This window comes from Sturnus vulgaris, chromosome 2 (genome assembly GCF_052056855.1).
Source record: "Sturnus vulgaris isolate bStuVul1 chromosome 2, bStuVul1.hap1, whole genome shotgun sequence".
In the NCBI taxonomy this organism is placed as follows: Eukaryota; Metazoa; Chordata; class Aves; order Passeriformes; family Sturnidae; genus Sturnus; species Sturnus vulgaris.
The window spans coordinates 105,314,909-105,337,225 of NC_142244.1; the positions used below are offsets into that span (position 1 = coordinate 105,314,909).

At 39.2% G+C, this 22,317-nt stretch overlaps 2 protein-coding genes across 33 annotated transcripts in view; one reads left to right on the plus strand and one right to left on the minus strand.

Moving 5' to 3' along the window:
- LOC148224944 (uncharacterized) overlaps positions 1-22,317 on the minus strand; it is a 412,443-nt gene that overhangs the window by 43,214 nt on the left and 346,912 nt on the right. For 12 of the 32 annotated variants that reach the window (XM_088160304.1, XM_088160297.1, XM_088160295.1 and 9 more), the window contains exons 1-3: positions 10,937-12,266; positions 3,844-3,966; positions 1,015-1,153 (exon numbers count right to left, since the gene is read on the minus strand). The exons of 1 other annotated variant lie outside the window; for it this stretch is intronic. The gene's annotated coding sequence lies outside the window, so the exon portion shown is untranslated. Of the gene's footprint in view, positions 1-1,014; positions 1,154-3,843; positions 3,967-3,991; positions 5,168-10,936; positions 12,267-15,695; positions 16,392-17,006; positions 17,035-22,317 lie in introns of those variants that run through there. 19 more of the 32 variants (XM_088160310.1, XM_088160308.1, XM_088160306.1 and 16 more) reach the window with 16 other exon arrangements.
- Positions 1-22,317, plus strand: part of PHEX (phosphate regulating endopeptidase X-linked) — a 94,992-nt gene that overhangs the window by 29,302 nt on the left and 43,373 nt on the right. Inside the window, exons 8-12 of the mRNA XM_014879751.2 lie at positions 323-406; positions 715-860; positions 7,037-7,130; positions 12,243-12,371; positions 15,894-15,995. Of these exons, the coding sequence (XP_014735237.2) occupies positions 323-406; positions 715-860; positions 7,037-7,130; positions 12,243-12,371; positions 15,894-15,995 (555 nt within the window). The remainder of the gene's footprint in view (positions 1-322; positions 407-714; positions 861-7,036; positions 7,131-12,242; positions 12,372-15,893; positions 15,996-22,317) is intronic.

Below are 22,317 nucleotides of genomic sequence, written 5' to 3' on the forward strand. Positions count from 1 at the left end.
GAATGAATAAGTATTAATGGTCAAGGTGTACTTTTATCTCTTATGTATTAACATGTCATTCCTTAGCTAAATCAGTCTAATAAGTCCAAAGAAGACATGCAGCTTATTAAATTTCCCAGTAATTAGTTAAATATAAAAAGAACTATGTTCCATTTCTTCTAGTTAAATGCAATCCTCAGAAACAGAAGTTAATGCCATAAATGCTTGGAAAACAGGTGGTGAGATACTTCTGCACTGGGATTAGGAAGTGTGGTGATGATGTAACAGTCCCTGCAAGATAACCTTGTTTTGATGGTTTTGTGCACTTTTTTCTCTTCACCAGATCATGATTCCATATGAAAATCGAACAAGTGAGGTGATGTACAATAAAATGAACATATCGGAGCTTAGTGCCATGATTCCACAGGTTGGTTGGGGATAATTGAAAAATTATTCTTTTAATGTCTGGCCTGTATAATTAAAACTCTTCAATGTTCAGAGCAGCAAGTTGAAGAAGTATCATTAGGAATGTATGTGCTCACTTACAGTGTATGTTCTTTTAAATACTGTTTCAGCTTTAATGAGGATTGTAAACAAATGTAATGACAGAGTGCAATAGTTTCTAAGTTTTTAATAAGTAAAGCATTGAAACCATTAGTTTTAAAGATGTAACTTAGTCAATAAATCATCTCTCTTCATAATCTGCTTTAACTACCCTTCTCTTTGTCATTGCAGTTTGACTGGCTGGGATACATCAAGAAGGTGATTGACACCAAACTCTATCCTGAGCTTAAAGATATAGGTCCTTCAGAAAATGTGATTGTTCGTGTTCCCCAGTACTTCAAAGATTTATTCAGGATACTAGAAAATGAAAGGAAAAAGTAAGGATTCTATGATGATTTTGCTCACACTTGTAAGGGGACATAAAATGCTGGGCTTTTTCTGTTTGTTTGGTTTTTTTTTCATGAGTTTCAGCTATTCTTGGAATCAAGTCTCTAGGCAAACATGTTGTTTGAATGAGGATTTAGATATTACCTTGTGCACAGCAGGAGAATTTTCAGTTTCAACACTTTTCTTCTCTAGTTAACAGAGGTTTCAGTGAAGCTGCTCTTTCCAGATATATTCAGCATCTCTTAGTTGTATAGGGTCTTGTTTCTTGTGAAATCCTTTACATCTGTAGAACATAGTTGTGAAATGTAGGTATTTCAGATTAAACTTGGCAGATGTGCTTTGCACAGAGAACAGGACAGCTTGAGACAGTGATGAAAAAGTAACATCCCATTTGAAACATCCTTACTGATGACATCTAAGGGATTTCTGTGATAATTTGTTCTCTGAGGCATGTTATTGAACTTTAAAATAAATTTCGTTAAGTTGCTGTCTCCAAATATTAATCTTTGCTGATTGTACATTATGGCCACAACCAAATGTATTTCAGGACAAAAAAAAGATAAAGATGATTCTCATATTGTCACTCTGTGTATCTAGTGATAGAATATTTACATTAATTCCTAGTACCTGCAAAAATAGCACACAAATCAAATAATCAGAAAAAGAACAATTACTGATTTGCCTACAGATCATCAAATATCCTTTCTTTAAAAAGATTCAGATAAATAATATTAATTCTACCAATATTAATCTATTGAAGAAAGTTTTAAAAATTATTTGGGCTGTCCGTGCTTTCTAACTCAAAGTTTGTTACATCAGTCAGTGTAAATGTGTGATTTAGAGGATGCATATATAGCAAGAGAATAAGGAATTAGTTATTCCTTGCATATACACTTATTTGCAAATATATTTTGTAACTACAGAGTAAATACCTGGAGACTTTTTCCATTTCCATCCAGAGTTTCTTATTCAAGGAAAATCTGAGTATTCAACAGAAATTAAGCTAGCCTGTATGTCGTGACAAAAGGAGGCTGGAGTGGTGACCAGAAATAATTGCAATGCCTGTCTTTAGCAAAGCTCAAGACCAGGTTTCTGACCTCACAGGTCAGGGGGAGAGGGTGAGCAAAACCAGTTCCAGTATATTCACACTGCATATGTTAATGGATTAGGGATTTTCTGCCCAGTCTTATCCTAAGAAATTTGCATCATAAAATATTAGAAATGGCAAATAGTACTAAAATGAACCCAAGCAATCTTCAAATTCTTGTGTGTAAAATTTATCCAAACAGTCCAGGCATGATAACCAAGATTATATTTATCTATTAGGTGATAATGTTCATTACTTAAAATGTCAGAGTCTGCTCCAGAGGTAAGCTTGCTATCTGGCCTGAGAAAATTAGGAAATCATCTCAATGTGAACTACTGACAATGAAGTCTCAACATTTCACTGTAGGGTGAACCCTGAAAGCTTGACAAGAATATTTTCTTTTAGGTAATCTCATTTTTCATTCTTCATATGTCATTTTAAACATTTATTTAAGGTAAAAAACATGAATTTGATTTGTTACTGTAAATATCTAGACATGAAATTCCTAGAAAAGCATTTCAAAATTTTCGATTTGCTTTAGTGTTCATAATGGGAGTTATATTCTCATCACTTCAGGAGATGGGGTGTCATTAGGAAAAGCAGGTACTTTCACTGAGTTCATATTCTTTTCAGTTACAAGGCTATCCCTAAGTTATGCTTTTATTCCAGTGCCTTGTGTGTTCTCTTCCTGAATGAGCACCCTGCTAGCCTGGGTGCTATTTAAAATGTCACAGTAATATTCATGCCCCAGTATTTTACCCAGTGGTCTGGTGAAGCATTTCATGAAGTTTGTTTCAGGTGGAGGAAAGAATGGAGTGAAAATTAAGTCTAGCTACAGAAGCAGTTCCTGTTGGAGGTGGCAAGTTGCACAGACTCAATCCTTTTATTAAAAATTTCTCCCTCACAGAACCTGCTGAGCAATCTTGAATTGTGAAATCATTCACAGGGCAATATTGCTAGAAGAGAGCACATTAACAAGGTGTGGCATGAATTTAGCAGAATTTTACTTAACTGCATATAATCAAGTTCCTGTGTGGATCTTGAAATAGGTGCAGCAGCAAGGTCAGAGGCCAGGGCACTGCTGTGACTCCAGCCCAGGAGCTGGGCTCCCCTCAGTGAGCTGCCCCAGCAGCTCAGCAAACAGCCTGCAAGAGTTCCCATCTGAGATTCCATCACTGGGGATAGCCAGCCTTAGTCATGTCACGTGCTGAAAGTCACACCTTCTTTGTAAGAGGGCCTCAGGGATTCCTTCAGCTTTTTGGTGCATTTATTAATTTTTAATGGGGTTTATCTCTATTACAGGAAGAAGAGATGTGTGTGTGTAGCTGTGATGTAAATGAGCAGTGCAGTACAGCTGTGCCATGTGAGAAGGGAGATAGAACTGTGCTGGCACTAATTAGGAGTTTATATCCCTTCCCTGTTACCTATGTGCTGGTGCTTTATGTGAGCCATAAATAGGATACTCTAAATTTCATCCTTTCTGGAGGTCTTTGCAGCTGTTGAAAGAAGCAGCTTTATCACTCTCCTAGATCTCAGAATGCATAATTAGTTTCATAGAATTGTAGAATGGTTTGGATTGGAAGACACCCTTTAGATTACCTCATTTCAACACCCCTGCCACAGGCAGGGACACCTTGCACTAGGCTGGGGTGCTCAGAGCCCCATTGTGATGATCTACCTTTAAGGGCAGGGGCAGCCTGGCCTTCAACACTTCCAGGGATGGGGCATCCACAGCTTCACTGGACAACCTGTTCAGTGCCTCCTCTCCCTCACAGTAAAGAATGTCCTCCTAATAGCTGATAAATCTATCCTTTTTCAGTCTAAAGCCAGTCCCCCTTAAAATGTCCTTCCCAGCTTTCTTGTAGGCTCCTTTTCCTTTGTCTTACCTTCCCACATATTTGCAATATGGGACTATTAATTGAGAAGAACTCTAATTCATATAGCATATGAGGAATTTTCTTCAGAGATGGATGGTGGCACTAGATCTCTTTTCTGGTCTTAATCTCCGTCTGAAAAATTAGAGAAGTTACAATAATTTGTCTTGAATTAGTGCCTCTAGCAATAGAGGGAAAAGTTTTTCAGTACTTATAATTTGATTCGTGACTCAATTCTGAAAACAATTTTCAAACAGATCTAAAATTTGTGAAAGAGATCTTTTTCTTAAAATGTCAATTAATTTTTCTACCTATCTCGTATTAAATCTGTCCTCTTTAATTGCTACCATGCCCGTTGATTAAAATATTGCAAACTCACAGAATTTTACATGAGCAACCTACTTTATTCTCAGACAGGACAGAAAGTACTTTAGTCAATATTCACAAATACTGTATAATTTTAACTGTCCCAGCAAACAATCTCTCCACCACTTCCTTTGGGAGTGTGTGTCACAATAGGGGTCATACTGGTTAGAAGTGAGCCTACACTTTCTGCAACAGGCATTTGGAAGTTAAAATAGAGTGTACTCTTCTGAAAGGTTACAACAACAAATAGTCTGGTCTCATTGAAAGAGCAGAGAGGATTTTTATGTTTTATTTGTCTGCTGGACTTTCCTCCACGTGTAGAGATTAACTTCTCTGAGCCTCAGTGAACTTATTTGTGAAACTGGGATGAAAATCACCCCAAGACCTGCACTGTAGTAACTTTATCAGTTAAAAGTGTCAGGTTTTAAGCCATCTGAAGATAACCAAACGATTTGAATTTGGCATAGTTAGCCCAAAATGTAAGATAATCATCCCCCAAATAGGTAAACAAATTCAGATAAATGACTGTTTTATTTTGTTTTGAAAAACAAACTAAAGCACATTGCACTTCAAACACACGACAACAAACACCCTCAACCTTTCCACCTGCCCCCCATTAATAAGCGTTCAAGTGGAACCTCCCTGCTGTTTAGTGCATTGTGGATTCTGTTGTGGTTGTAATCTGGAATTATTACTGTCTCATCAGACAGCTTGGTTTTAGCATGTGTCAGCCTTTTTCTTCCCAAATTAAAACAATCCCAAATAGTTATATTTCTTGCAATTGTCATCTGCCTTCATTAATTATACCTGACACGAACATTTCTGAATTCTTGTTGATATTTCTGTCTTTCAATAAGTCACCTTTTTAGACCCAGCCTTTATGAATTTCAGTCTTTCATTCAGTTTCACCAGTCTTTCACCAATTTGGGAGAGGCTTCCCAACTCAAATGTTGGGGAAACAAACATTGCTCTGTGAAAACAAGTACACAGAAGAGAGAATTGATTTTGGTTTTGGTGGTGATTAAGTAAATTGTAATACATAATTGGTGCATGACAGTGATTTATTTAACTAAGGATTTTACCTAAGGCTTTTGATTGGAAGCAAATCTTTAACCTTTTAATCTGTGAGATTTGTATAAATGCTGCAGAAGTTTCTACAGTGAGATATTCTTCAGCTCTGCTGAAATATCTGAGGCAGATTTTTGTGAGGTTTCTGTAGTTCGAGTTGTTTACCAAAACAATGAGAACTGAGTGCTTTTATGGTGCTTCACTTGTCGTTGAGTGAGAAAATTCCACATTGTCAGAAACTTGTTAAGGGTAAAATCTGAACTTTGTGGCATTTCTTAGGTTGAATGAATTTTTAATGATCCTAAACATCATCTTAAAATGGTGTGATTATCTAAACAGAGCTAACTATTTTGGCTTTTGTGACATGTGCTGTCTTATAAATGCACATTATTCGTGCTAAAAAATCTTTTCCAGATATATTTTACAATTATTGTGGGCATTTAGGTGCACTATAAAACATAACTGTGTAAAAGAGGGAATATTCCCAGTGTGAGAGATGCAACAACACATCTTGAGCTGAAGGCTTTGTGTGGGTGGACTGGAGCTTGGTTAGAGGCAAAACTGAAGTTATGTCTCAAGCAAATGCTGCTGTCAAGACAACATGCCCACAAAGTGTATTTCCAAGCTGTTATGATTCAGAGGAGGGAACTGCTTGGGATGTGTCTCTGAGTGAAGCTAATGAAGTGACACTATAGCAACAGCTGCATTGCCCCCCACTTATGGCAATGGGAGATTGCAGAAATGGGATTTTTAGAGATGGGGGAGTTGTTCAGACAGTCCATAACAGCACCCTCACTTGCACAGAAGCCATTTTCCTACCTGCAGAGAAGTCTGTGGCCTGTCAAAAATGTTATCTATATCCCAGTGGGGAGCAAATAACATTTGAATATCTTAGCTTTGAAGCAATGACTATCCTTGAAAAATATGTCATCTATAAAAGAAAATGAGAATAAGTGTAGGCCATTGTTGGACTTGAGACTGTTTGAAGTTGAATTGAGTATTTCAGAATGCACCTTTAGCTCATACAGCCACTGCTGAACATGGAGAGAGATCAATCTAGGCTGGATAAATCCTCCAGTCAGGTGCCCAAAGTTTTAGAAAAGGAGCATGGATGCCAGATCTCCTGGGAGTTTTCAACAAGCTCTTCCTTGATCTCTAAGCCTCAGTTCTTAAAAGATTTTTGTTACTGACACTTCTCTTTTTTGGTATTTCAATTATCCATCTGACAAAATAGGAATAGGTAATACTTTAATAACTTTGTGAATAGTAGAAGTTTTCAAGGCATATTGATAACTTCTAATGAAAGATACAAATATGAGATAATGAGAGTGTATGTGGGATGGACTGTTATCTATTCTGTTACCATTTATGTGCCCTGCTAATGAGGGGAGATAACATTTACTTTGATCTACAAAAAGAAAAAAAAATCTCTGGATAAAACTTTGATGCAACTATTATTATAACATAGTTCTTGCCACTTCTAAGGAAAATTAAAGCAGCCTTTTGAAAAAAAGCATTACCTAAAAATTACATACTAGGTGATGGACCTGTTTTAAATAATCCCTAGAAGATGGTTATCATGGGGAAATTGTATATTAAATGGATGCAATCATACAGATTCTCCCATGTAATTGGGATTTATCAACTTGGCCATCACTCATTCATTTTTAAGGTGAAAATTCCACCATTTGGGTAAAATGTTTGTCTGTGAGTGCTTTGTGGTACATCATATGTGTTTACATGTCTGATAAAAATATGCCTGATTTCACAGGACTCTTGCCAATTACCTGGTGTGGAGGATGGTTTATTCAAGGTTATTTAACCTCAGTAGACGTTTTCAGTATCGGTGGCTGGAATTTTCTCGGGTAAGTTGTGCTTTCATAGCATTTACAAAGGTCCTGGTGTTGACACTGTTGTTTTCCCTTATAGTTGCTTATACCCTTGCAAAACACAAAATGTTTTCCATTCTGGAGAAATTTCTTGAATAAACCTTTTTTGGTTATTTTTGAAGACACCCTCTAAAACAATAGACATACATATTTTTGTGTATGACACTAAGACATTTATATGACACTAATATGACACTAGAGACAAAAAGTGTTTTAGATGATGTTAAAAAGGTTTTGAAAAGCCCTTTTTAAAAAACTTAGTCTTCTTTTGCAGAAACTTGAATTAGGTTACGTGGGCTGTGACATTCAGGCCAAACCTTTCTGACCAAAATCTAAACTTTTTGAAAACTACTGTTTGCCCAATTGTGAATAAAGCTCTAATAAAACAGAAGTGTAGGATTTCACTTTTTTAAAGCTTGCTCAAAGCTCTTCCATGCTCTAATGCCAACATTCCAGGAGCTCTAGCACAAAGATACCCAGCCATTTCCATAGAGAAGATAATTAGGTTCCTTTCAGCTTGGGGTTGCAGAAGAACCAGAAACCTGCCACAAGCTATGAGAACAGAGCTAATTATCTGTTCAGTAATATGGGCATTATGTAAAACACATAGGTTTGATTAAGTGAACCCTGAATAGAAAGCCACCTTGGTAATCATGTGGGCAGTGTGAGGTGTCCTTAAGTAAACCAAGGATGCAACTGAAACTGAATGGTACTTTGTCTTGTGTCTAAGCCACTTTGGATGGTGAACTTTGCCATTATGAAAATTGGCTGACAACAGGAGGCTGGCATGGTGCAGGAGATGTGGGTGTTCTGTCCTCCCTGGTGAGGCATGCAGGTGGCTAATTAAAGAACCTGTACTGTTTTTCCTTGAGTAATACTGGAATAGTTCTGAGTTGATCACATACCTAAAAATAAACTCCAATAGCTTGATGGAAACTACACAGGAAAGGCAGTCTCTTGCACTTCTGAGATCATATTCAAAATAGGCTTGTTAAAGATGCTATTTTCTTCATGTAAAATATGAGAAATTGGCTGTCAGAACCACAGTGACAAGTTTGTAGGTGTCCCCTCCTGGGACATTCCTAGCTAGTCAGGTAAAATGGATTGATGCTGGCTATCAGCCAGTCTGTAGCATAATACTGAGTTACATTGAGTTATGTAATGGCCAGAAAAAATTCTGAAAGGAATCATTAAGCTTTGGATATTGTGCATTTTAATATGGTAACTGGCTGCTGTCACATCTCTGGGATGTAGAAGCTTAGGGAGAAATCTAATTCAAAGTGATTCAATGCTTATTAATAATATCATCAAGACTGTCATAGAGTTACAGAGTGGGTCAGATTGGAAGGGACCACAGTGGGGTCATCTGGTCCAACCTCCCTCCCTGCTCAAGCAGGGCCATCCCAGAGCACATGGCACAGGATTGTGTTCAGATGGTTCTTGAACATCTTCAGTGAAGGAGACTCCACACCCTCTCTGGGCAATCTGTGCCAGTGCTCAGTCACTGCACAGGGAAGAAATTCTTTCTCATGTTCAGGTGGGACTTCTGTGCATCAATTCCTGCCTCTGGTCCTATTGCTCAGCATCACAGAAAGGATCCCTCCAAAAGGCTCCATCCTCTTGGTACCTCCCCTTCAGATACTTTTAAAAAGTGATGGGCTTCCCTCTCAGTTGTCTCTTCTCAAGGCTGAACAGGCCCAGCTCCCTCAGACTTTAATTGTAAGAGTGATGCTCCAGTCCTCTAATCATCCTTGTTGCCCCCCACTGGACCCACTCCAGTGTCCCCATGTCTCTCTTGTCCTGAGGAGCCCAGAACTGGACACAGCACTGCAGACACAGCTCAGTGGGGCTGAGTGGAGGGGCAGGATCCCCTCCCTGCCCTGCTGGCAATGCTCTCCCTGATGCCCCCAGGATCCCCGGGCCCTCCTGGCCCCCAGGGCACTGCTGGCTCATGGACAGCTCATTGTCCACCAGGACCCCCAGGCCCTTCTCTGCAGAGCTGCTTTCCAGCAGGTTGGCCCCAGCCTGTGTAGGTGCCTGGGGTTGTCCTTCCCCAGGGCAGGACCCTGCATTTGCCTTTGCTGAATTCCAGACCATTCCTCTGCCCATTTCTCCAGCCTGTCAAGCCCTTCTGAAGGGCTGCACAGCTCTGGGGGTTTCAGCCACTCCTCCCAGCTCTGTGCCATCAGTGAACTCACTGAGGAGCCCCTGCCCCTTCCTCCAAGTCACTGATGAATGAGTTAAACAATATTGGCCATGTAAATGGCTGTGAAAGCTTACAGCACAATAAAAACAGTGAATCAGCAGCTCACCCCTGTTATCTGCCCCTGGGACCTGGAGATAGAGAGCTGGTTGAGTGAAGTAAGCAGCAGTAGCTAATAGTTAATAGCTAAAGTTAATTGGAGTAAACAGCTCAGTGGAACAGACTTCACAGGTGAATAGAAAGGACATGAGGAATGGAGTCCAAGGCATTAGATGAGTCTATTTATTGTTGAATAGATCTATCCAGTCAGAGTATGGAGAACTAGAGGCACTTTAGGATCATAAAAAGGACCCACCAACCTCTTGCCAGGTAAGTGAATAAAACATTGAATTACTATTAAAAAGATATGACCATGAGATAAATCAGTGACCCTTAAAGGAAAGGATGTATTTTATACATTCATTGTTTCATTAATTCAGTCAGCCTCAACCATCACAAGCAGAGTATTTTTTTTCACAAGGTGCTCATTTTCTATTGGTGGCTTTTATACCTTTTATGTAGAAGTCTTGGCACCAGGGCCTTAAAATCTTTGCAAGGAGAAGGAAAAATACACGATGAAATGTAAAAAAAACCTTCAGGTTTAGAAATAGGACAAACCTGCTGACTCTAGAGAAAGTGCTTTGAGTACCACATCAGCAACTATCAGCAGCTCCTCTGCAGTGGCACTTTGAGACCTTGTAAATGTGCAGTGGCACCTTGGGAAGAGGTTGGTTAATTGTGTCCTGAAGCTCTGAATTGACTGGGACGGCTTGAAAACAGCTATTTATAGCCACTGTTACTACCTGAAGTACTGTGTTTTAGAGTGGTACATTAATATTAGGAGGACCATTTGAGGGAGTTCCTGTTGGCTGTTGTAACATAAATATCAATAAACTAGCTGTGAGATATATAATCTATTCCTCTCAGCTCTATTTTTATTGGTCTCACAGCCTGTGCTGCCTTTATGTCCTCCTTACAGTCAAGCCTCCCTCAAAATAATGATAATTATTATGTTGTAATAATAATATGTCACAGTCTAAAAGCCATCTCTCTCTCCTGACTATTTCTATGGCTGATGCATACTCAGAGCTTTTGGAAGGAATTTCAAGCTCTGATGACTAATGCCATAACTCCCCCTTCTCCCCCTTACATCAGGAAAAAGCTCCATTGTGGGATTACTCTGACCCGAGAGAGAAATTTTCTTCTCTTTTTTCTTATCTTTTTTTTTTTTTTCTTTTTTTTTTGAGTGTGCTGTTGTGTTATGTATAAAGGTTGAAGAATTTGGAAAAGGAGTTGATTGTCAAATTTGGCTCTGTTTAGAAAAAATATCACCTTATTATGTATTAGTTTGACTAATAGGGTTTTCTTTTAGAAGCAGTGTACTTTTTGCCATCGAAAATCTATTACTGCATATACAGTATTAATAAAAAGCATTTAGAAATGCAATTCACTGGTGTATTTAAGTGTGAGTCATTGATTATGCTTAATTACAGACAATATGAAAGGGAAAATCAATCTTTAAACTACCAAAATATCTCACCTTCAATAGCTGAGGGTTAAGCTGCTCTGGAATTTTCCAATGAAATCTTTTTCTGCTGGAAAAACATATCCAAATCCTTCAGTTTGCTGGACATTTAATCTTGTGCTCAAAGCAGGAGAATAATGAGACAAAGAAAGGGCTCAGAAAATGCAAAATTGGTGCTTAAGAGGCTTTTATAATCTGTGGGAGGCCAAAACCCTTATCCCACCTGCTCTGGTGTGATGCTGACTATACTCTGCCTTTACACAGCTGTCAGGTGTGACTGCTGGACTGGGATTGTGCTTGTTCTCTGTGGAAAAGCTTAAAAAGTGTTCCTTAAGTGGAAAGGGAACACGTTGAACCTTGAAAATAACAAAAGTTTCTTAAATCAGTGCTGCTTATTGCTCACATGGACCCATCTTTTGTCTTGCTGTGTGCTGGATTTATTTGCACAAACAACATCTTGATGAGCAATATAATGTTAGCTAGGTGAGCACCCACAGTAAAAATTCTTCCTGTGAGAAACAGAAACCAAGGCAGCAAATGCTCCTGATTGTTCCTTGTTGTGTTGACCATTCTTGACTGTTTCTTTTGAAGCTCATTTATGGTGACATCATCAGATCCTGCGAGTATCTAATTAATACAATTTCTTTATTAAAATATGCAAGTTGTTCTACCAACATCGTTCTAATGCAACATAGAGTAATTTTTTATCTTTGGGTGGGAGACAAACATATTCAGTGTTCTTCATTATTCAAATCTCTTTTATCCTGAAAATTCTGTTTGGGAAAGGAATGGGAAGCAACTATTTTACACAAACTGCCATAAAAGTAGTTGAACAGATAAATGACAAAAAGGACATGTACCCATCTGTGCTAGACGTCATTAGTTCATGGCAATAAAGGCTCTGCAGGAGGTGTTTTATAAGGACTAACCCGATTTTCATGAGGACAATCATGGAAATCTGACAGACTTCTCAGCCTGTCAGAGGAGAAGCAAACGTTTTTAGGAGATATCTCACAGCAGGGTTTTTCTAGAGGAAATTATCTCTCTAATTAACACAGAAAGAATACCAATATTAGTCCAAAGTTAGCACTAGTTCTCTAAGTCTAGTCTCTCTAAGTCACTGCTACCACTGTACTGTTAAGTTTAAAATCTTACAGGTATATATATTTGTCATAGCATTGGATGAAAATAGAAATAACTGTAGAGTATCATTATTGTTTCCTTTTGGTGGCTTTTTGACAAATATGCTTTGGCCTATACTGCATGGGGGTTCTTCTTGAACAGGATGATGTTATGGCCTAATACATGCTCCTGTCAACAGGTGATCCATGGGACTACAACTTTGCTGCCCCAATGGGATAAATGTGTGGACCTTGTAGAAAATGCCCTCCCCTACGTTGTGGGTAAGATGTTTGTGAAAGCTCATTTTCAAGAAGACAAGAAAGAGATGGTGAGTCCTCGGCGGTCTCCGTCTGGAAATTTTCAGTTGGTGGTTTCATCCTCACAAATTGCCTCTGATGTTAGAACAAAGTTTAAAAAGGGATAAGAGTCTTTAAAATGTTTTAATTGAACTTAAAAAACCCCAAACATGAGGAGAAAATTGAATGCATCTGAAGAAGTGTTACCTTTCTGCACACCTGGGCACTGCCCCCTCTTTCCACCTGCAGTCTTTCAGACAAATAAGCAGCCAGTTCAAAAACAGGTTTAAGGCTGTTAATTTATGTAAATAGTGACAGGCTGTGCGGGAGCAGAGTGAGTGGTATTGATGAGAAATGTTTTACTATAGTTAGTATAATTTATTATAGTAAAGTTTTTACTGACTAATCAAAAAAACTGGTTGAGATTTCTCTGCTTTACCCTTTGAAAGCTGTGACTGCTACACCTGTAATCTGAGCAAGAAACACATGACTGATGTCTGGCTCAAATTAAGGGAAGCTGAGAGCCACATAGTGAGAGTTTATATTTGTGATTCTAATCTTTTCTGCTGAACAGTGGAAGGAAATATTCTTCCATATCTTTGAGTCTAGAGAGATGTTCGTCCTCGTTCTAAAATTTCAACAATACCTATGTTATCACTTCTCTCAATAATATATTCAAATAATTAATTACCCTTCACAATAATTTATTACTTATTTTCATTTAATGTTTTTCTTATAAGGTTTTCCAATATCTGCTTTTATAGCCATTGATTTTCTAGCAGTAATCAGTTTTAAATTGACTCATTAGGTCACTGAACTTAGCTCTCCATGCAGGAGAGACACAACGACTCAGGAAACAAGAGATGGCACCCAGTGCTGGGAACAGCATCTCTGTGAAAGCCCTGCACTGCCCTGGCTCAGCAGCCTGAGTTTGCCTCTTTGACTTTATCTCCTTGGACTGCTTTCTCAAGGAAGGATTCCATTTCAGAAAGCACACACTTATTTAACTTGTCCAAATCTTTGTCATCTGTTTCCCTCTCAGGTTCTGCATTTCTTTTCATATTTGCCTTTATCTGGAGTTTCTTCTCTTGAGATCCAGCTTTTCAATCCCCTTTTTCTTTATCCAGTTTGTAATGTGCTATTTGGCCATTTTGTGGCAAAAATATGCCAGGCATATGTAGTGTGTTATCCTGCACAGATAAGTGGGAAGAGTAGGAGTATAAGAAGTGTACACTTTATGGAGGGGATGGACATTTTTCATATTTGCATTTGTGAGGAAAAATTATAAGAAGCAGATAGGGCAGAAACTGGTTTCTCTTGAAATGCAAGTTAATGAGAATGTTTCTTAGTGTACACATTCCTCTTAGACCAAAGCTTTGGAAAATTATCAAGTCTGAATTCACAGTAGCACCCATAGTGACAAATGCATATAAAATTCATAGTCACATAGCAGGTCACAACATTCAGTCTTAAAATGAACAGCCCATGGAGATAAAATTACATACAGATGAAATTCGTTGCATTTCATTTAGAAGTGTGCTTTTCAAGTTAATAATTTGTGGTGTTATCATTTTCATTTCACTGGTTTTCAGTTCTACTTTTCTTTCTTAAGCAGTAAGAAAGCATGTGAGTAAAGCACTCTTATTTGTACAGTTATTTTTTTTTTCCTTTTTCTTTTTTCTGGCTTATGGCATGTATCTGTCTATGATAAGCAAATCCTGAGTTAAGGATAATATGGATTCTTTCCCCCCCATGTTTTGTGATTGATGTTTCATACCTTAGATACTTCTCTTCTTTTATCAAGAAAGACATTATTTGTGTCTAAATATAGCACTGCTTCTAACTCAGAGTGCCTGCAGTGTTTTTTACAGATACGCCTGAGCAGTTTCAGTAATAACTTTGATAGCAGGAATAGGTTTCTGCCCCTGCCCCCTGCAGCTACAGCTGCTGCATAAAGCCTAAGTGTACACCAGGGCCCAGCTGCAGAGCTTGAGTTTGAACTTGTAACCTCCAAATACAGGGAGTTCACCTCATTAGTGAGAGAAGTTAATTGAGTCAGTGCTCTGTCATCAATATCTTTAAGTTACCTTATTTCCTGGGATGCAGTTTACTGTGAATGTTCACTCTTTAGTCATATTTAATGCTAGACGTGCTCTGATTGACCCATATTGACTCTAAAAATAGGAAAATGTTTTTTGAAAAGGGTAGGAAAAAAAGAATAATCCAAGGAACTTTGCTACGTTTTTTTCTGACTACACCACAAATAAAGGACAGTTCCAGATTAAAATATTCATCTGATACATTAATGACAATTTAGCTAAAAGTAATGTTACTTTTGAGGGTTTATCCCTGCTTTTCATGACATTTCAGATCTACTAGATTTATAGAATAAGATTATATAAATCTCTGCTGCTTGACATTTTCATTATTTTTAAATGTAGCATAACTGATAACACAAAGTTCCAATAAGTCTTCATCTAACGGGTGTCTGTCATGTCTTGTGCTGTCTTAACTCTGGTTTGTGCTAAAGGACTCAAGCAGTGGCTCTGGATTCCTCTCATTGCCTCACTCTCACAGCATTCCCCATGGCTACCTGTCACGGGGTTCATCTGCTGATGGAAATGGAGGCAGCTGGTTGCATACACTTTTCTGGGTTGCCAGACAGATCCATAGGAATGAGGGCTCTTTAGACTCATATAATGCATATCTTAGCCATTATATTTCTTGTTTTCTGTCATTTCAGCATTTTATTAGTGTGCATACTCACTGAGAAGCCCTGTTATTATTATTTTTTACTTGCTTGGGATGTGGTCTTGGCTTTGCAGAGGTGTCTGAAGAAGCAGCCAAGATGAAGTGGTTGTGGGCTTTCCCAGTTTTGCACAGATCCAAGCTGTCACTGGTGGTCCAGGACCACAGAAGCAGTTAAGGCTGCTCAGTGGGGTGAGCCAGGGCCTCCCTCCCTGCAGTAAGTAAAGGGTAGCAATGCTTCACAAATGCAGCTAAATACAGGCTAAATATTTGGATACTGCTTTGCATTTGGATCATGATGCTGTCAGCCCAAATTTAGTTCTTTGCCAGTATTAATAAGGTGTGTCTCAGTCTCACATTAACCACACCAGGCCACAGACATTCTCTCTGCAGGAAAGGCTTTATTTGTGCAAATGCCTTTCAGCTGGCTCCTTCTGCATGAGCCAGTGATCTAGAACCTAAGGGAGGGAAATCTCCCCAAAGGACTGCAAATCTCTCAGTGTTTTTTATGATTTCAAGATGGGTATTCTCACAAATATGACATGAAATGATCAGCAATGAACAGGGTGTGTGATACCAGAAGGGAAAGAAGATGGAAAAAAACTTACCTTCAAAAGAAGTTTCCTAATACTGGAGAAAGCAGAAATGAGCCTTCAAGAAAGGACAGCAGATACCATGTGATCTGTAATGATTTGTGGTCTAACCAGGTCTATCCCTCCTACATACACCAAACCTTTCCTTAAAATAATTCTGCCATGATATATTTATATATTTTACTGGGGAGGGATTCGCTAAATATTTTGCAGATGGAGGAATTGACTGAAGGAATTCGCTGGGCTTTTATTGACATGTTAGAAAAGGAAAACGACTGGATGGATTCTGAAACAAAAAGAAAAGCTCATGAGAAGGTAATAAATATAAATATTGAGTAAGTAAAATCCTGTTATGATAAAGATTTAACTAAAGATTTAACTTTAGTATGTCATGGACTGTACTTGCAGTTCCAGTTACTTACTGATCATTTTGTTTGTGAAGGGAAGCATTTGTTTTTCTGGATGCTGATCCATCTGAGCTCCTGCTTCTCTGCAGGAGTTATTTTTGTTACCTTGCTCTTCTTCCTTTGCATCCACCTTTCCCTATCTGGCTCTAGATGTAGGCTATGAGCTTATTTCAGATTTGGCTTTTCCTGACAAAGTCTTCACCTTGACTGGGATCCCAGGGACACACCAATCTACAGACAGAAAACAGTGCCTAAAGCACCTGTGACAGCCGAGGGTATTTGCTGTGAAGATGGAGGATCCAGCCTAGAAGGGGATATGAGAACAATTCAGGTTTCATAGTTTTTCCAGTATTGTGGTGGGAGGCCTGAATTGAGAGCAGTCTTTTGAGAGTGTAATGACAATCCCAGCTGAACATCCATTTCCTGACAGAATAATGCCAGTTAGGAAGTGTTATAATCAAAGATGGCATTACTGCTCCTGATTGCTTTCAGATAAAGTCACAATAAAATGCAGGAGGCAAAGGTGAAGGCAGGAGGATGTACTCAGAACCTCCTTTTCACTCTATTCCCACATTTACAGCACGTGATGAGTGGAAAGGAAATTGTCCAGATGCAGAGCTCAGCTCCCAGAGCAGCAATTGGAGGGGGCATATAAAAAGAGAAGAGGAGGGCGTTGTGTAGGTCTGTGCCCATATTTATTGAGGCAATGGGATATCAGTGAATTAGTAATCACCCTCTTTGAATAAACTGACAGGCAAGTGCAGCTGAACTGCTCCTGCCCTCTGTGCTTTAATAAAAATAGCAGTGTTTTGATTTAAAAGCAAACACAGCCTTCAAAGTTTTTTAGTATTTCTAATGAAAAGGCTGTTGAGGCATTTTATCATTGGAAAGATTTAAATTCCATATGCAGTCCACTTACATTTTATACAGCAGTGCTCTTCATATACCTGCAAATGAAATAGAGCTGCATAAACGCACCCATAAACTCTATAGCAAGAGAACAATAGTAAAATGACATTTATTTCCTGCTAACCTAGTGATAAATGGGCTGCAGTTATTTCTTACTGGCTGTTATGCTTTTTTTTTAACTAGAAATACCATTAGAGATATAATGATCTGTAATTTAGAAATTTGTTAAAATTGATGCAAAATTAGAGCAGAAAGATTTTCTAATGATTTCCTTAATAAAGATATTGCTATGTAACAGCCTGCTTACTGATTTGTTCAAAATTTCCTTCCTGCCTTTCAGCAGGGAAACAATACAAACATTGCCAAAACCCAGTGAACTCCTAAAAAACCTCTCCTTTTCCCATTTTACGGAGGGTTTTCATCAGAAGGTAGGCTAGATCTTTGGTAGGTAGAGATGCCTGTTTCCCTCTGACACATTTTGGAAGCACATGGCACTTTGCTCCCAATTCAGACATGGCATTGAAGGTTCTGAAGTTAGTGAGGTGAGTCTGGGCTGAGCAATGCATGACAAACTAAATTCCCTAAATGCAACAAAAATAATACTACAAACCATAGTACTATCACGTGAATAGCCAATGGTTTAAAATCATTCTCACCGAACTAAAAAAACACCATTTCATAGTTTGCTGACATAGGAACCAGGTCAAACTTGTAAGACATGAGTGTTATGTAATGCCTTAGATACTGCAGCAACAATTATGTGATACAGCTTACGTCTACAAGTTTAAGTTCAGATTCACAGAAATAGCTACTTGGCTGGAAGGAAAGAGCCTAGAGAGACATTTGGTACATTTCCAGACATGGAATGTGTGCATGTTTATTAACTATTCTTTATTGTTAATGATAGATCTTCTATTTGTCCTGGAACTCTTGGATGTTCATGTTTTTAATTCAAGAAATAGATTCATTACATGTAGGGTCAGATAATTCACAGGGGAAATCTAAGTTTTATAATACAACAGAACCTTCAAAATCTATTACACTGTTCTAATTAAATCTCATGAGCCTAGCACTTTCTGCTGTTACTTTTTCAATAACTTAGGCTTTAATAAAGCAGCACAGACAAGCATGAATTTTATGAGGGAGATTGGTTGGTTAAAAAACTCCCAGTATTACTTTATTGTAGAAATCTCTAAAAGTTGCATTTCTTTGTCAATAAATGTCATCCATATGCTGGACTCTGCACCCAGGTTGGAGATACACCAGGCTCCAAGTATAAATTGGGAGAGAGAGGGTGCAGGGCAACAGCGAGGGACCTGGGGGCTGTCTGGCTTGGAGAAAAGGAGGCTGAAGAGCCCCTTCTTCATCTTCCTGAAGTGAGGAAGTGGAGAGGGAGGTGCTGATCTCTCCCTGGGATCCAGTGACAGCATGTGTGGGAACAGTTTGAAGCAACTTCATCAGGAGAGATTGGACTGGACATTAGTGAGCTTTTCTTTACCAAGTGGGTGATCAAACACTGGAACAGAATTCCTGGAGAGGTGGTCGATGGCCCAAGCCTGTGTTTAAGAGGGGTTTGGACAATGCCCTTAACACGGTGCTTTAACTTTTGGTCACCTTGAGGCGGTCTGGCCATTGGACAAGATCTTCCTTCCAACCAAAATGTTCTAATTCTATTAATTAAAGAAAGAAAGCTATTAGTTAGGTAAAGGATGCTTTGGTCTTTTATGTTTTCATCAGTAACTGTCACATTTTCCCTTGTAGTAGTACAGATTGGAGGTTCTGCCCTAAGTTCCATGGCAGAGCTGTATCCTACATGGAAATGACTGATTCATATATTTTGCTCATCCTCTGTATTTTTAATCTCATTAAATTCTTGAAATGTTCAAATGCTCTGGAAAGAAATTTACTGCAGAAACTTAATGGTGGTTTGGTTTACTGTGCCTGCTCCATGTGATCTATTTAATTTGCCTTTAGTTTTTCTTTAATTCCGGGCATATTTGGGTCATTAACAAATTTTGTACTCATTTCCTGAAAGAAGAAGAAGAGGGTCAGTGTGAGATCTGGGTGTCTGGACAATGAGTATAGAGAGCCTTGTGGTGATTGTATCTTTAGATGACAACATTGTAATGGAAAGGACATGGCAGGTTTCAAAGAGAATTAATTGCAAATCCCCTCTGTGATTCAGATACTCACTGTTTCATGTGTTTTCTGCTTCCTGTTTTCTGACTGATGCCCACCTTTCTTTTGTGCTTGGCTGAGGCCAAATTTGTATACCTTGCTGTCAGCCTGATGCTTTGCAATGAAAGGAACCATCGACCTCCAAAGGACTTACAAAAGACCCTTTGGTAGAAACTATTCTTGAATTTTGCTTTAGGCAGCTTGTCAGCTCTATCTAATCACTCCATCTGTGACTCTTTGTGTCTGTCCTGTTGTTTTATGTTACTCAGAGGGGACACTACTAATTTGATGTTAAAAGGATCAAATCTACTACTCCATGTGACACAGGGAACAATTGTCTTGTAGCCTTGATATGTGAGAATAATCTCTTTAGCCCTTGCATAGTTTGGAGTTAAGGTTTGACATTCCTTTTGTAACAAAACAATATAATGAGATAACATCTAATAATTCACCTCTCTCCTCCCTCCATTCCTTTCTTTCTGTGATCGAAAGATGAATTTAAACCAGACCATCTTACAGAAAAGGTTTCTATCAGGGTTAGGTGATTGCCTTCCCGTGCAGTTCTCACCTGGCTCTCTGGATGGAGCTCACGCTGCTTCCAAAGCAGTTCTGAGTCCGAGAGAAGCGCTCGGCTCCGTGCTGTGATGCTGTTTTTTCTCTCCTGTCCTTACTCCTCTGCTCTATTCAAGCCCTTCTTTATTGTACTATTATCTCAAATTTACTGCAAGTATGTCTGTTAACACCCCGAATTTTCAATGGGACGCTCTGATAAACAAACAAACGAACACCCCAAACAGGTTTCTGTTCTTGCTCTTTTAGTCTCCCTTTTGTAAGGGTCATTACATTTCCCCCTCATTTCCAGAACAGAGAAATCATTCAATTGGGTGCAGCTCCAAGGGTGTGTCTGGCAGCACTCTTCAGAGGCATGTTCTGTGAGTTACCCAGGGCCATGTCACAGCCTCTGAGCAGGACTGCAGGGTGGGGGGAGACAAGGGAGACCCTTTTGTTCCCCTTACAGTGAAAGTGCAGAATGCAGCCGGCTGTGGTGGCTAAATGCTATTGACAGCTGTGTTTTGGCATGGTGGGCCACAGGGGAAAGGGGGAACCCACAACCGAAACTCCATTGATGTAATTTGTGTGATGAGGGCTCACTTCTTTAAAATGGTAATTTATTGCTTCTGCTCTTCAAAGGATAATTCAATGGAAGATCATTACTGACATGTTAAATTATTCCCACTCCTGGGCAGGAACCATTATTTTATTAATCACTATTTTTCCTTCCTAAAATGCCCTTTGTTCTTGGGTTTAACTGGAGGCTTGAAAAAAGACGTTTTACTTCGATTCTGCAATTCCCTTGTAAGTTATCCTGTTAGACTATGGCACAGGAATAACTTCCTATTTGAAAGTTAGGTTTTCTTGCTTTGCAGTACTATTTTTAAAGCACGGATGATAAGCCAAAAAAAGAGCTTGTTTTTCCTCTAGTAAGATTTTTCTGTAACATTATTAACCTCCTTAAGTCATGGAGCACAAATCCCAAGGTCACTGTGCAATCATTTGGCTCCTGAACTTGCCTGCTGCTTTGCTTTATTTCTAAGGAAGTTGTACATGCAACATTTGTTTTCTCCACATCTGAGTCTGACGACTGAGTCAAGAGGAGCACAGGAAAATATCAGGACCATGCCTAGCTATAGGTGGCTCTCTCGGGCAGTGTTAGGCACCTTTGTTTAGCCTACAGGGCTTGCTCTGCTTCTTCAGAGAACTACAGCAAACCTCCCTAGACAACACCGTGTAATTTGGGCCAATAGCCCTTAGGAAATCAAGAGCCGCCTGTACAAGCCCTGATTTTACAAAGTACAGGTACTTTAAAGGAGGTGGGTGTCCGTGGGTTATCCCACTGAAGCCATTCATTTCCCAGCTAGAACTTGCTGGCCCACAACCCCCTTTCCCAGTTCCCCATGGTCTCTGTCCTTTCACATTTGGGTGATTTCACTCTGACCATGACAGTTTTACTGCTCAGAGCAGAGCCCAGTGTCTGCTTCGGACAGGGGCCAAACAGTAGCAGATGTTTAGAGGTGAACGTAAGGACAGGGCGAGCATAAGGGACACATTCCCACTGTCCTTCCCTGGCCTCTGACAAACTGCAGCTCACTTGCTTCCTGAGCCAGAAGTGCTGTCTTGGTATTTATTCATATTTTCCTGCTGTGAGTTTTCTAATGACTTTTTGAACCCACAACAATTTTCATCATCTACAACTTCCCAAAGCAATGAGTCCCACTGCCTCACTGTGCTCTGTGGGTAAAAAGAATGTCTTTCTGCTTGAATGAAAAATGTCACCTTCTCCTAGGTTATGGTAGTGCAGAAACCAGAGAACCATCATTGCTTGTTCTCTTTTTGTGCTCACTCTTGTTTCTGTAAAGTCTTGGCACAGCAATACATGCTGGGAGAATGGAGCCTCCTGCTTTTCCTCACATAGCCTGTCCAAGGTATGCACTAGATGCAGTTCTGAAAAATAACATTTCACTGAGATCTGAGGCAAGCCCAGACAAAAAGGCTGGGGACCGCAGCTTCAGGAGCTGAAATTAATCTTTCTTAATGCCAAGCTACTTTTGAACGAAGATGACAAATCTTCCAGTCTTGAAAGTGGTTACTGGGCCCTCTGCAAAAATTAAAAATGCCTTTTGAATCCTGTGGGGTCTGTGGACCCATCCTATGAAAACTAATGCAAAAATATGACAGTGGAACCAGCCCTGAGACTCAGTGCCTCTGATTTCAATGGCTATTTCTAGAATGAAAGCCAGCACAAAACTGATAGAAAGATACTTGGTAAAAGAGAGGGATGGAGTCTCAAAACTAAAGCTTGCAAGACACCTTTCACATTTTCCTTTAAGATGACTTTATATCTTTGCTTCAAGGATGACAGAGAACTTCACAAAGTGTAAGATTGCTTTAGAGCACTCATAGAAACTGCTAGACATACTTCAGAAGAGCTAAGAAAAGTGGGAGAAATTTCCAAAGGCTCTAATTGCAGTCAGACATTTCATTCCTATTCAAAAGCCTATAGAGGTGACGGCTGACTTTCTAATTTACTGGTTTTGCTGGAAAGTTTGATTCAGATATTCTTGAAACAACCTTGCTATTTCTAA